The sequence below is a fragment of the Thalassophryne amazonica genome, unplaced genomic scaffold, assembly GCF_902500255.1.
Source record: "Thalassophryne amazonica unplaced genomic scaffold, fThaAma1.1, whole genome shotgun sequence".
Taxonomy (NCBI): domain Eukaryota; kingdom Metazoa; phylum Chordata; class Actinopteri; order Batrachoidiformes; family Batrachoididae; genus Thalassophryne; species Thalassophryne amazonica.
In genome coordinates this window covers 345,807-361,503 of record NW_022986243.1, presented here as the reverse complement: position 1 = coordinate 361,503, position 15,697 = coordinate 345,807, and the positions used below count along the sequence as shown (strand labels likewise).

At 44.4% G+C, this 15,697-nt stretch overlaps 1 protein-coding gene across 2 annotated transcripts in view; it reads right to left on the bottom strand.

Moving 5' to 3' along the window:
- The window catches only part of LOC117505764 (tropomyosin alpha-4 chain-like), a 117,917-nt gene that overhangs the window by 57,177 nt on the left and 45,043 nt on the right, over positions 1 to 15,697 (bottom strand). For both annotated transcript variants that reach the window (XM_034165305.1, XM_034165306.1), the window contains exons 3-5: positions 8,573 to 8,706; positions 8,375 to 8,492; positions 8,210 to 8,280 (exon numbers count right to left, since the gene is read on the bottom strand). In XM_034165305.1, the coding sequence (XP_034021196.1) occupies positions 8,210 to 8,280; positions 8,375 to 8,492; positions 8,573 to 8,706 (323 nt within the window). The remainder of the gene's footprint in view (positions 1 to 8,209; positions 8,281 to 8,374; positions 8,493 to 8,572; positions 8,707 to 15,697) is intronic.

Sequence of the window (15,697 nt, the reverse complement as noted above, 5' to 3'; positions counted from 1 at the left end):
ACAATAATATCAAACAGGTTTGATTTTCATTCGACCATACGATTGGCGATCAGGAGGTGGTCGTGAGATGTTAAACGCAGCTTGTTACTCCATGTACACTACACGATGCAGGACGCGCAATTAACCTGAAACTCGGTCCAAAAAATTCTCGCACGAATGAAAAATCATCTGAAAAAGGGCCAAAACTCGCACAGTGTAAAGCCAAAATTTATGTGTCAAGACAATATTGAATGCACGTTTTACAACATCATCAAACGTGCGCACGGCACTAATAAAACGTGCGCACATTCTCTCCACATGCAAAACATTTTGCGATGACACTTCCAGGGCTCCATAAAAATGCCTGTTTTTACAAATAAAAAATGGAATATTTTACAAAAGCACATTTATCTGTAAACACCAACACACGACACACGTCACATTAACGTGTTGGTTTATATAATGAATGACTGAACCAATCAGTGTTTAGCAGAGGAACATTTTACCCAGAATCCTTTGCGATCTGTCTGTGTTTGTTACAAAACCTCATAATTAGTGCATTATTCAACATTCAAAGATATACGTTATATTTTAACATTGTACAAATGACAGAATTGACATTAATGGAGTTTTTCTATCGGTATTAATGTTATTGTGGTGTTAAAACTCAAATTCAGTTTATTAGTAGTTGCAAATGTACCAGAGACAATATTGGAATTTATCTGTTATCGGTTATCTATAACTTCCGATACATTTTTGGGTGGTTTATCGTTTTATCTTTATCAAAGATATCTTTTCAGTTATCTGATTATCTGTTATCGAAGTAAATTTTTTGGTTATCTGTGCCCACCACTGATAACCATCCACGCACAGAGACCCAGATCACAGCTAAAAATCTGATCACTACTGTGCTGATGTGTTGGGCCAAGACAAATGTACAGAACCTGACCATATGACATGGACCACTCTGTCACGTCAGAAGCCATATGGCAGAGCTCACACGATGACAGAAACGGGTCCAGGACGCAGGGCCCCAGGAGAAACCAGAAGAAAAAGGGCAGCAGAACGACACAGGTGCCAGGAAGGGCAGCCACCAGAGCCACTGGGGCAGTCCGACAAACTACAATGGGAATGGGCCAGCGGTGCTGGGGACTGCCCTTCCTGGCCCCTGTGCCCTTACGCTGCCCTTTTTCTCCTGGTTTCTCCTGGGGCCATGCGTCCCGGACCCATTGTGTCGTTGCTCGCAGCTGGCCGTATGGCTTCTGACATGCCGGAGTGGTCCATGTCAATGGTAAGGTTCTGTATTTTTGTCTTGGCCCAACACACCAGCCACAGTAGTGATCGGATATTTAGCTGTGATCTGGTTCTCTGTGTGTGGATGGTCAGGTGTTTGTGGCCGTCACCACAGTTCGGTTCTGGGTGATCTCAAGGGGATCAAGACTCTGGTGTCCTAGATTAGGGTATGGATGCTCACTAATTAGACAACAGACTGATGCTGTCACTGTTTGTTCGTGTGTGGTTGTTTGTCCTGGTATGTTTTATGGTTGGTGCCCAGTCTCCTCAGCGTCTTGCTTCAATTACCGCCTTCACCACTTGTCTTTCGTTGTTGGGGGGGGTGATGGTCTAGTGGTTAAGGTGTTGGGTTTGAGTCCAGAAGATCATGAGTTCAAATCCCTGCCTGACTGGAAAATCACTAAGGGCCCTTGGGCAAGGCCTTTAATCTCCTGTTGCTCCCGGTGTGTAGTGAGCGCCTTGTATGGCAGCACCCTGACATCGGGGTGAATGTGAGGCATAATTGTAAAGCGCTTTGAGCGTCTGATGCAGATGGAAAAGCGCTATATAAATGCAGTCCATTTACCATTTGTCTGTCTTTGTGTTGTTTTGGTGGTCGGCCCTTCCTGATAGAAGTTGTCGGTTGGCTTTGAGTAGGATGCTGTAGGCTGATCGGGAAGGGTGGATGGGGCTCACATTCACTACCTACCTTCTGTCTTGCAAGAATAAATTGCATATATGTGTATTAATGTTCATAAATGGTTCTGCCAGTGTGGCATTTACCATTACTGTATATGCAAACAAGGGAAAAAAAAAGAACATTACCATATGATGTGGACCACTCTGGCACATCAGAAGCCATACGGCAAAGCACACACAACGACAGAAACGGGTCCAGGACGCAGGGCCACAGGCGAAACCAGGAGATAAAGGGCAGCAGAAGGGCACAGGGGCCAGGAAGGGCAGCCACCAGAGCAGTCCGACGAACCACCAGGAACGCCCCCCCCCCACACACACACACCCCTTCCCCACGGAGGCACAGGAAGCAACCCGATACCCAAGGTGTGATGTCTACAAAAAGCACAACCTGCTTCTCTGATCCTATACCAACAAAGCTGTTTAAGGACCTATGGCCCATTCTTGGGCCGACTGTGCTGGAAATTGTTAATCTGTCATTAACCTCTGGATCTGTTCCTAGGTGTTTTAAATCTGCAGTGATTAAACCATTGCTTAAGAAATCTAGTCTTGACCCTGGTGTATTGAATAATTATAGGCCGATATCAAATCTGTCATTGTTAGAGTTAGAGTTACAGCAGCTCGTGGACTATCTTACTGAGAATAATCTCTTTGAGCCACTGCAGTCTGCTTTTAGAAAGCATTACTCCACAGAGACAGCGTTTACTAGAGTAGCGAATGATTTTCTGTGCGCAATGGATTCGGACACCACTATGCTTTTGGTGCCTTTAGATCTTAGTGCTGCGTTTGATACTGTGGATCATCGTGTTTTACTTGATATGTTGGAAAATTATTTTGGGATTACTGGAAGTGTCCTTGCTTGGTTGACGTCTTACCTGCCCAGTCATTCTCATTGTGTTGTGTATAATAACACTACCTCTGGCCTTGGTGACATGAAATTTGGGGTTCCACAGGGGTCTGTGTTAGGCCCCTTGCTTTTCTCACTTTATATAGTGCCCCTTGGGCATATTCTGTGGCATTATAGGATTGCCTTTCATTGCTGTGCTGATGATAATCAATTGTACATGACGATAACTGCTGCTAATCTTAACCATATAAAATCCTCAGAAGATTGCCTTGTATCAGTGAGAAGTTGGTTGTCTAGTAACTTCCTACTCTTAAACTCTGATAAGACTGAAATGATTGTTCTTGGTCCAGCCAGACATCTTCATCAATTTGACCAGCTGGTGCTTAGTTTGGGTTCGTGTGTTATACATCATACGGACAAAGTGAGGAATCTTGGGGTCCTTTTTGATCCTACGTTGTCCTTTGACCTCTACATTAGAGATATTACAAGGACTGCCTTCTTCCATCTGCAAAACATAGTGAAGATTCGTCCCATCCAGTCAGTGGCCAATGCTGAGACTTTGATACAACCCCTGGCAAAAATGATGGAATCACCGGCCTCGGAGGATGTTCATTCAGTTGTTTAATTTTGTAGGAAAAAAGCAGATCACAGACATGACACAAAACTAAAGTCATTTCAAATGGCAACTTTCTGGCTTTAAGAAACACTATAAGAAATCAAGAAAAAATAATTGTGGCAGTCAGTAACGGTTACTTTTTTAGACCAAGCAGAGGGAAAAAAATATGGACTCACTCAATTCTGAGGAAAAAATTATGGAATCATGAAAAACAAAAGAACGCTCCAACACATCACTACTATTTTGTTGCACCACCTCTGGCTTTTATAACAGCTTGCAGTCTCTGAGGCATGGACTTAATGAGTGACAAACAGTACTCTTCATCAATCTGGCTCCAACTTTCTCTGATTGCTGTTGCCAGATCAGCTTTGCAGGTTGGAGCCTTGTCATGGACCATTTTCTTCAACTTCCATCAAAGATTTTCAATTGGATTAAGATCCGGACTATTTGCAGGCCATGACATTGACCCTATGTTTCTTTTTGCAAGGAATGTTTTCATAGTTTTTACTCTATGGCAAGATGCATTATCATCTTGAAAAATGAATCATCCCCAAACATCCTTTCAATTGATGAGATAAGAAAAGTGTCCAAAATATCAACGTAAACTTGTGCATTTATTGATGATGTAATGACAGCCATCTCCCCAGTTCCTTTACCTGACATGCAGCCCCATATCATCAATGACTGTGGAAATTTAAATGTTCTCTTCAGGCAGTCATCTTTATAAATCTCATTGGAACGGCACCAAACAAAAGTTCCAGCATCATCACCTTGTCCAATGCAGATTCGAGATTCATCACTGAATATGACTTTCATCCAGTCATCCACAGTCCACGATCGCTTTTCCTTAGCCCATTGTAACCTTGTTTTTTTTCTGTTTAGGTGTTAATGATGGCTTTTGTTTAGCTTTTCTGTATGTAAATCCCATTTCCTTTAGGCGGTTTCTTACAGTTCGGTCACAGACGTTGACTCCAGTTTCCTCCCATTCGTTCCTCATTTGTTTTGTTGTGCATTTTCGATTTTTGAGACATATTGCTTTAAGTTTTCTGTCTTGACGCTTTGATGTCTTCCTTGGTCTACCAGTATGTTTGCCTTTAACAACCTAGTTGTTTGTATTTGGTCCAGAGTTTAGACACAGCTGACTGTGAACAACCAACATCTTTTGCAACATTGTGTGATGATTTACCCTCTTAAGAGTTTGATAATCCTCTCCTTTGTTTCAACTGACATCTCTCGTGTTGGAGCCATGATTCATGTCAGTCCACTTGGTGCAACAGCTCTCCAAGGTGTGATCACTCCTTTTTAGATGCAGACTAACAAGCAGATCTGATTTGATACAGGTGTTAGTTTTGGGGGATGAAAATTTACAGGGTGATTCCTTAATTTATTCCTCAGAATTGAGTGAGTCCATATTTTTTCCCCTCTGCTTGGTCTAAAAAAGTAACCGTTACCGACTGCCACAATTTTTTTTCCTGATTTCTTATAGTGTTTCTTAAAACCAGAAAGTTGCCATTTGAAATGACTTTAGTTTTGTGTCATGTCTGTGATCTGCTTTTTTTCTACAAAATTAAACAACTGAATGAACATCCTCCGAGGCCGGTGATTCCATAATTATTGCCAGGGGTTGTACATGTATTTATCTCTTCTAGATTGGATTAGTGCAATGCTTTATTTTCTGGTCTGCTGTAGCCCAGCATTCTGGGTCTTCAGTTTGTGCAGAATGCTGCTGTCAGACTTTTGACACAAAGTAGAAAGTTTGACCACATTGCACCCATTCTGGCATCCCTTCAATGGCTTCTGGTTTCTGCCAGATCGGATTTTAACGTTCTGTTGCTGGTCTATAAAACTGTTCATGGACTGGCTCCTTCGTATGCAGTGGACTTGTTTAAGCCGTACGTACCTGCATGGCCCTTGCGTTTGCAAGGCACAAGACTTCCTTGTGTTCCAAGGGTGAATAAAAAGCGTGTGGGGTATAGAGCCTTCTCTTACCATGGCCCTGCTCTCTGGAATGATGTACCTGCAGCTATAAGGCAGTCCGACACTGTGGAGACTTTTAAATCAAGATTGAAGACCCACTTTTTTAGACTGTCTTATCGTTAATTTATTATGTTTTCCATGTTTTATCTTTTTACTGTGTTCTTTTTGATTTTAATTCACTTTGTGCTGCTATGAATTGTGTGCTGTGTGAAGCGCCTTGAGACGACTCTGTCATGAGATGGCGCTATATAAATTAATAAATTTGGGCCAAGGAGCCATTGCAATCTAACCCAAAGCGTGGGCAGGGACCAACAAGCCAAATGAAGGAAGGGTCTGGCCCCCAGAAAAGAGGCGGGAACCCAACCCCCGGGCCTGGAAGCACACGAGGCTCCCCCAACACCCAAGACTCCCCCAGCACAGCAAGCAGGACACCCCCACCCAGCCCACCCTCCCCTCCCACCCAGACCCCACCCCAAAAACCAAAGCCCAAGATCGGGAGACCACCCAAGCGATAGCGGGGCAATACCCCACCGAACAGAGAGCTTTGCCCCCCATCCCCCCAGCAGCCGTCCACCCCCCAGTGTCAACACCCACACCCTACCGTAACCACTCCTCCTAGCAGCCCCTGGACCCTGGGCCCCAAATGCCACAGAGTAGGACCCCGAGACCACGGCAGAAACAGCAAAGCAGACCACCCCCCATCCCAGAGCCCCAGACACCCCCAGCCACCCGGGACCAACCCCACAGGCCACACTCACACTTCCTACCAAACCCGCCATAGCTGTTATAACTAATCTCCCTTGATGTGTACGACCCCCTAAGTGAGCAAAGATAAAGTGTTGCATTAAAAGCAGGGCAGGAAAGAGCAGGTGGCAGACTGCCGTGGCACACCGCTGCACCACAGCCTGCCCTGCAAACCCACCACTGCCTAGTGACTCTAAATAATTAGTGAATGTGTCTACTAAGTGTGTAGAAATAAAGTGTGTGCATTAAAATGGCAGGGCAGGAGTGGTGGATGGAGATCGCTGTGGGAGGCTGCAGTGTACAGCTGCACCACAGACTACCCTGCAAACCCATCCCCAACACCTAACCGCAAATCTATATGAACCTTATAATGTGCTACTTAAAACCAAATATGATGTGCGAGCATGTACGAAGCTGGTGAAGTGCATTAAAAGGGTGTGACATGTGAGGCAGAACCCCAAGCAGCCGGCGGAAGGGAGAGGCACGGTGCAGGGAGTGGGCCACACACACCGGCCCCACTGGGCCCGTGCCCCACACCCAAACCCTACAAAGGCACCGGGGAAACCACGAGATGGGGGAGGTGGGCAATCCCGGAGAAGCACCGGAAGCCCAGGGGAAGAACAAACCAACAGGGGGGACAGGCAGCCAGAGAGGGAGGAGCCACCCTGCATGGCTCATCCATGGGGAAGCTAGGGAAGGCACGAGATAAGATCCAAAAGTGGCAGGGGCAACCGAGGAGCCAGAGGGAGACAGGCAGACCCCACAGACCTGGAGGGAGAGGCAGGGGCACGGAGGACCACATATGCGCCGAGCCCCGGGGAGAGGCACCACCCTCCGCCCAGTAATTTCCGGAAAACATTTATTACTATTCACTTAAAAGTATTAATTACATTTTCTAATTTAAGAAACATTTTGTTTTTAACTTCAAAATGTACAGTCATCAGAAATTAATCTTGTAGTAAAAAAAAAAACACATTTGTAAGGATTTTCTTTAGTAAACTGCTATGTATAAACTAGCAGTTCTGATGTTGCTCTGACACACATTTCTAAAAGACTTCCGTGTTTTGGCCTGATGCCTCGTTTCTTTTGGCTTTAAAGTAAGGCTGTAAAAAAGATACAAATCTTTGGCTTTACTTCATAAAATTTGGCTCTCAAAACACAGGAAATAGCATTTCAGAGGGTTATAAATTTCAAAATTTTCTAACCCCAACGCTCCTGCAATACTCACCCCTGCAGCGCTCATTGTGGAGCTATGCCACACTAAGTTCTCTATGCTGTGGAAAAAATCCTGGGAAGAACCCTGGTTCGCAGTGGGATTTATTTGTAGCCAACTGACGCTCGGCAACCGGAAAAGTCTGACATCACAGCCAACAAGTTTATCATCGACTGCATCCTAGCTCTGCAAGCATTCACTGAATGGAGGCGTGAATATAAGCAGTCCTCCTTTCCAGGCTGAAACTCCAAGAAGTCTCAACCTATGATGGCAGCACTGACAATGTTCAATGACTAGCACAGCTCACCTAGTGCAGAGCAAGTGGATCAGGAGCTGGCCTGTCAGTCTGTAGACCTGGGTTTGAATCCTGTTCATGCTATCCTGTCTGTGCCCTTGGACAAAACACTTCATCTGCATTGTCCCAGTTCACTCAGGTGTAAATGTGTACCAGCCTCAGCTGAGAAAGTAACCTGCGTCCTGTCCAGTGAGAGTCATGGACTCTCATGTGCTTGATGTAACAGAATCAAAAAACACGCGTCAGCACCAATAGGCCTCAGGGCCAATATCGGACTTACTTCTTCCATGAAGAATTTCAAAGACACGGAGGTATGCTGTGGACAATGTGAAGCACACTGACGCGTCTGTCATTCTGTTCTAAACAAACTGAAGTGGGTTCTGTACTGTGCACTGTGTAACACCATGATCAAGAATACCGTGACCGGGAATACTGTGATCTGAAATGCCACGACCGGGAATACTGTGATCTGAAATGCCACGACCAGGAATACTGTGATCTGAAATGCCATGACCAGGAATATACTGTGACCTGGAATATCGTGACGCCTTTGTGAAACGTGTAACGTACCACTCAGCCTTTTCAGCTCGGGCTTCAGCTCGTTCCAGCTCTCCTTCCACCACCATGAGCTTACGAGCCACCTGTCAATCAATACAAAGTCATGGAATCAGACGCCCTGTGCGTGAATTCTGCCGTTAGGTGCATACTGCTCATTCTCGCGGTGCAGTAGCTGACCTCCTCGTATTTATAATCGGCCTCTTCTGCGATTTGTTTGGCTTCTCGGAGATTAACCTCCAGCTTCTCTATCTTCTCTTCATCCTTCAGAGCTCTGTTCTCGATGACCTTTATGCCTCTAACAGGAAAGACAGAGGACAGATGTAGGAAAGGGATGTGTTCAGATCCCATTCAGTCTATTTCTGGACATGACCTCACCTCTCACTCTCTTCAGCAGACTTCTCCACCTCCTCTAGCTTGTGCAGGGCAGCAGTCAGCCTCTCCTGAGCTACGTCCAATGCATCCTCGCTCACCTGGAGATGACGACTTAAAGACACCACCTCTGCCTCCACCTGCAGGACAGCAGCAGGGGAGGTCAGTGTTTCTAATGACGCAGACCTGAAAGGTGTTCAGGGAGCGGGATGTGGTGTTCTGATCGACCAAAGGGGAAATATCCTCCAAACGAGGACAGTATTCTGAACAGTACTCCACACGCCTTATGTCACTGTAAAAGAACAAGGCCCTTCTGCATTGAGGGAGCCATTCATGGAGACATTCACTTGGCGAGTAAAACGGTATGAGCATTTTTTTTTTAAATTGCTGATTCAAAGATGATACCCCACAAAAAGTAATTCACTGTGGTCATCTGGTACTCTGATAACAATCTTCAATCACTTCAGAAAAGCATTAACATCAACCTGCTTTACAGTTTGATGCATGAACCAAAGACAGGAGACATGTCCAAAATCATGGATGAGTAAACGTGTGACATTTAAGTAAAGATTTATGAATTGGTATACAACCCGAATCCCCATGAAGTTGAGACGTTGTGTAAAATGTAAATAAAAACAGAATCCAATGATTTTCAAATCCTCTTCAACCTATATTCAATTGAATACACCACAAAGACAAGATATTTAATGTTCAAACTGATAAACTTTATTGTTTTTGTGCAAATATTTGCTCATTTTGAAATGGATGCCTGCAACATGTTTCAAAAAAGCTGGTACAGTGGTATGTTTCCCACTGTGTTACATCACCTTTCCTTCTAACAACACTCAATAAGCGTTTGGAAACTGAGGACACTAATTGTTGAAGCTTTGTAGGTGGAATTCTTTCCCATTCTTGCTTGATATATGACTTCAGTTGTTCAACAGTCCGGGGTCTCCGTTGCCGTATTTTCTGCTTCATAATGCGTCACACATTTTCAATGGGCGACAGGTCTGGACTGCAGGCAGGCCAGTCTAGTACCCGCACTCTTTTACTATGAAGCCACGCTGTTGGAACACGTGCAGAATGTGGCTTGGCATCGTCTTGCTGAAATAAGCAGGGACGTCCCTGAAAAAGACGTTGCTTGGATGGCAGCATGTGTTGCTCCAAAACCTGGAGGTACCTTTCACCATTGATGGTGCCATCGCAGATGTGTAAGTTGTCCATGCCATGGGCACTAACACACCCCCATACCATCACAGATACTGGCTTTTGAACTTTGCCCTGGTAACAATCTGGATGGTCTTTTTCCTCTTTTGTCCAGAGGACACGACATCCATTATTTCCACAAACAATTTGAAATGTGGACTCATCAGACCACAGCACACTTTTCCACTTTGTGTCTGTCCATTTCAAATGAGCTCGGGCCCAGAGAAGGCGGCGGCGTTTCTGGATGTTGTTGATGTATGGCTTTCAAAATCATATTTTCAAATGTATTAATTTATATAGCGCCAATTCACGATGAAATTGTCTCAAGGTGCTTCACACAACATAAAAAAAAACAAAAATTTAAAACAATAAAAAGATGACCATAAAAGAAAGACAACCATAAAAGAATACAAAAACACATCATAACACTAATGATAAAACAGGGAAAACAAATGAGTCTTTAAACGTGACTTAAAAGTCTCCACAGTATCCTACTGCCGAATGTATGCTGGGAGATCGTTCCACAGAGCTGGAGCACGGTAGGAGAAAGCTCTGTGACCGGCAGACTTTTTATTCACCCTGGGAACACACAGAAGTCCTGCATCCTGAGAACGCACAGCCAGGGCTGGTACATAGGGGCTTACCAGGTCAGCCAGACAGGGAGGTGCAAGTCCATGAACAATTTTATAAACTAATAACAGTACTTTAAAATCCGATCTTGCAGGAACAGGAAGCCAGTGCAGGGACGACAGAACGAGTGTAATGTGGTCAAACTTTCTGCTTTGTGTCAAGCCAGAAAATAGAGCATTACAATAGTCCAATCTAGAAGAGACAAATGCATGAATCAAAGTCTCAGCATCAGCCATAGACAGGATGGGACAAATCTTCGCTATATTTCACAAATGGAAGAAAGCAGTCCTCGTAATGTCTCCAATGTGGAGATCAAAGGACAAAGTAGGATCAAAAATTACTCCAAGGTTCCTCACTTTATCCGTATGATGTATAACACACACTTTCACTTTGCATGGTAGAGATTTAACTTGCAATGGTTAACTGACAATGGTTTTCGCAAGGGAGGAGCTGAAGGGTGTGCGGGCCAGCACCCGACCCAACCTCCCCGGAAGCCCACGCCGCCAACCGGCGGCACCGGGAACCAAACCCCCCGGACCCCCAAAGTCCCACCCCAACCTCAAATCCCCCAGCAAGTCCAGGACCCCACACCCGGACACCAGACCATCCCCGCACGGCCAGGCCACACAGTCCCGCCACACCCGAGGGGCCAGCCACTCTAAAAGACACAATCTCTCTCCTCCACCAATTCAATCATATTCAAGAGAAGAAAAAAAACACAGTATCAGTCTCTGACAACAAGAGTACCCCAAAGAACTGTTACCTGGATCAGCGGCACACGAGAGAGAAAAGTCAGTAGGTCAACAATAATAGGAACAAATCATAATCTAATACTAATACAGTAGAGGTGCAACAGTGGCATTCCCTTCTTCTTCGTCTTTCGGCTGTTCCCGTTAGGGGTCGCCACAGCAGATCAATCGTTTCCATCTCGCCCTATCCTCTGTATCTTCCTCTGTCACACCAACCACCTGCATGTCCTCCCTCAGCACATCCATAAACCTCCTCTTTGGCCTCCCTCTTCTCCTCCTGCCTGGTGGCTCCATCATCAGCATCCTTCTCCCTATATACCCTGGGTCTCTCCTTTGCACATGTCCAAACCATCTCAGTCTTGCCTCTCTGACTTTGTCTCCAAACCATACCACCTGAGCTGTCCCTCTGATATGTTTATTTCTAATCTTGTCCATTCTTGTCACTCCAAAAGAGAATCTCAACATCTTCAGCTCTGCCTCCTGTCTTTTTCTTAGTGCCACCGTCTCTAAGCTGTCCAACATAGCTGGTCTCACGACTGTCTTGTAAACTTTCTCCTTCACTCTTGCTGTTATTCTTAATCACTCCTTAGACTTAGACAACTTTATTCATCACACCAGGGGCAATTAATTTCAGCAACTTGCATAGTGGCACAGAAAACACAGTAACCACCCAATACAAAAGATACATAGAAAATAAGTTAGCCATTAAAAATAAATAAATAAATAAATAATAAAAAAATACCATGGGACACAGTGTCATCACAACAATTTGATTAAAAAAAATCCTACAAAGAGTTTAAAAGACGAACAGCAGAGGGAATAAAAGATTTTAAAAAACGGTTCGTCTTCCTGCCACCTTTCTCCACCCACTCCACCCTGCCTGCACTCTCTTCTTCACCTCTCTACCACACTCTCCATTACTATGAACAGTTGACCCCAAATATTTAAACTCATCTACTTTCACCACTTCTACTCCTTGTAACTGCACTATTCCACTGGGCTCCCTCTCATTCACACACATGTACTCAGTCTTACTTCTACTGACTTTCATTCCCCCTCTCTCCAAAACATATCTCCACCTCTCCAGACTAGACTCAACTTGCTCTCTACTCTCACTACAGATCACAATGTCATCTGTAAACATCACAGTCCATGGGGACTCCTGTCTGATTTCATCCGTCAACCTGTCCATCACCACTGCAAACAAGAAAGGGCTCAGAGCTGATCCTTGGTGTAATCCCACCTCCACCTTGAATGAGTCTGTCATTCCGACTGTGCATCTCACCGCTGTCACACTATTCTTGTACATGTCCTGCACTACCCTAACATACTTCTCTGCAACTCCAAACTTCCTCATACAATACCACAGCTCTTCTCTTGGCACCCTATCATAAGGTTTTCCTAAGTCCTCAAACACACAATGTAACTCTTTCTGTCCTTCTCTGTACTTCTCCAACAGTATTCTCAGAGCAAACACTGCATCAGTAGTGCTCTTTCTCGGCATGAAACCATATTGCTGCTCACAGATCTTCACCTGTTTTCTAAGCCTAGCTTCTACTACTCTTTCCCATAACTTCATGCTGTGGCTGAGCAACTTTATGCCTCTGTAGTTAGTGCAGCTCTGCACATCACCCTTGTTCTTGAAAATAGAAACCAGTACACTTTGTCTCTACTCCTCAGGCATCCTTTCACTTTCCAAGATTTTATTAAACAATCTGGTTAGAAACTCTACTGCCATCTCTCCTAGACATTTCCATGCCTCCATTGGAATGTCATCTGGAACAACTGCCTTTCCACTCTTCATCCTCTTCATAGCAGCCCTCACTACTTCCTTACTAATCTCTTTTACTTCCTGACTTACTCTCACCACATCATCCAGCCTTTTCTCTCACTCATTTTCTTCATTCATCAGCTCTTCAAAATATTCCCTCCACTTTCTCACCACACACTCCTCACTTGTCAGCACATTACCATGTGCATCTTTTACCACCCTAACCTGCTGCACATCCTTTCCAGCTCTGTCCCTTTGTCTGGCCAATCGGTACAAGTCCTTTTCTCCTTCCTTACTATTCAACTTCTTGTACAGCTCCCAATATGCCTTTTCCTTTGCCACTTCTCTTTTCGCCTTACGCCACATCTCCTTGTACTCCTGTCTACTTTCTTCATCTCTCCGACTATCCCAAAACTTTTTCGCCAACCTCTTTCTCCTTATGCTTTCCTGGACCTCTTCATTCCACCACCAAGTCTCCTTGTCTTCCTTCCACTGTCCAGATGTCATACCCAGTACTGTCCTAGCTGTCTCCCTCACCACATCCACAGTACTTTCCCAGTTGTCCAAAATTGCTTCCCCTCCAACCAGTGCTTCTCTCACCTGCTCGCTAAATTTCACACAACAGTCTTCCTCCTTCAGCTTCCACCATCTGATCCTTTGTTGAGCTCTCACTCTCTTCTTCACCTCTAAAGTCATCCTACAAACAACCATTCTATGCTGTCTAGCGACACTCTCTCCTGCTACCACCTTACAGTCTGTGATTTCTTTTAGCTTGCATCTCCTATAAAGAATGTAGTCCACCTGTGTGCACCTTCCTCCACTCTTATATGTCACCCTGTGCTCCTCCCTTTTCTTAAAGTAGGTATTCACCACAGCCATTTCCATCCTTTTTGCAAAATCAACTACCATCTGTCCTTCCCCATTCCTATCCTTGATACCATATCTACCCATTACTTCCTCATCTCCTCTGTTCCCTTCACCAACATGCCCATTGAAGTCCGCTCCTATCACCACTCTTTGATGTCATTGAAAATGTGTTTTTACAAATCTGTGTCCAGTGGTCAGGGTCAGAGGTCAGGAGGAAGTCCACCCCCCATTTTAAGCTGGGTAAATGTAAGACAGTGTCTACGCCTGATATTAACTTATATACCTTAGATAAGGTTTTCTTTATTGGGAGGAGGTTCTTGATGTCTGTCACTAATGTGGGTGGTTCTGGTGGGCACTGATGCGTCTGAATTTTTGACATCACAGCATACTTTACTTGATGGTAATGAATAAAATTTCCTCCTATAGTTCTAAACCTCTGCATCAGGTTGTTAAATGGTATAAATCTTTTATTTTGAAAGAGGTGATGAAGGTGTGTGATTCCTTTCTGTTCCCATGTGCTGACATGAAGAGTTGCTTTATTGATCTTAAAGTCTGGGTTGTGCCAAATAGGAGCATCTGTACAGATTTCAATTAGTGAGTTTGTACGTAATTTCTAAGGTTTTCCACCAGGCAGTCAAAGTGGAAGAAATCAACGGATTTTTAAAACATTAATGGGGTTTAATGGAAGCAGTAATAAAGGGTAAATCTGAGAGTTTGATGTTGTTACATTCTAACTGTTCTAATTCAATCCAGGAGCTGTGGACAGGATCAGGATGAATCCATCTGATCAAGTATTGTATCTGATTAGGCAGATGATAATGTAGTAAATTTGGTGCTTCCAGCCCCCTTGAGATTTATTTTTCTGAAGAGTAGCTCGACTAATTTTAGCTTTATTTTTCCAGTAAAAACTTTGAAATGGCCGAATCTAAAGTCCGAAACCATTTGACTGTGGGCTTGAATGGAATCATTGAAAAAAGTAATTAATTTGTTACTTTGGTCCCAGCTCTCTGCAGGCCATTCATCAGGTCCCTCCGTGTAGTTCTGGTATTTTTTCTCACCGTTCTCATGATCATTTTGACCCCACAAGATGACATCTTACGTGGCGCCCCAGATCGAGGGAGATTATCAATGGTCTTGTATGTCTTCCATTTTCTTACAGTTGATCCCACAGTTGATTTATTCACACCAACCTGCTTGACTATTGTAGATTCACTCTTCCCAGCCTGGTGCACATCTACAATGTTCTTTCTGGTGTCCTTCGACGGCTCTTTGGTCTTGGCCGTGGTTGAGTTTGGAGTCTGACTGTTTGAGGCTGTGGACAGGTGTCTTTTATACAGATGAGTTCCAACAAGTGCCATTAATACATAGGGCTGAAACGATTAGTCGAGTAATTTGAAGAATTCGATTACAAAAAATGTTCGAGGCAAATTCTGTGCCTCGAAGCTTCGTTTAACGTTGTAGTACATATGCCAGGCCTGTGTGTGGCGCTGTAACGTCCCCAGAAAAACAAACAGAAGAAGATTAGAGCAAGCGCTAATCAAATTAGCACAATAGCTACAGCTTTCCAACGCGACAAACAGAATGAAATAAAGTCTTTTATGAAAAAGACGGTCCACACTGATCATCTGAAATAGTTTACTGTGCATTTAAAGCAAAGCAGTGTTTTTTTTTTAGTTTTTTTTTTAAACAACACAGTTTCGTCCACTGGCCGCTCTACATGTGGCGGCCGGCTGCTGCCTCTCTCTAACCGGTGTGAGCGGCTCAGTACTGCCATCACACAGCTCTGTCCCCGGCCACAGTCTCTGGAAGAAGTCCACGCTTTCTTCTGCGTTTTGCTTAGATTCGTAATAAGTGTTTCGCTTTTAATTTTCGCTTTTTTGGGCAACACACAATGCTTCACAAAAACGG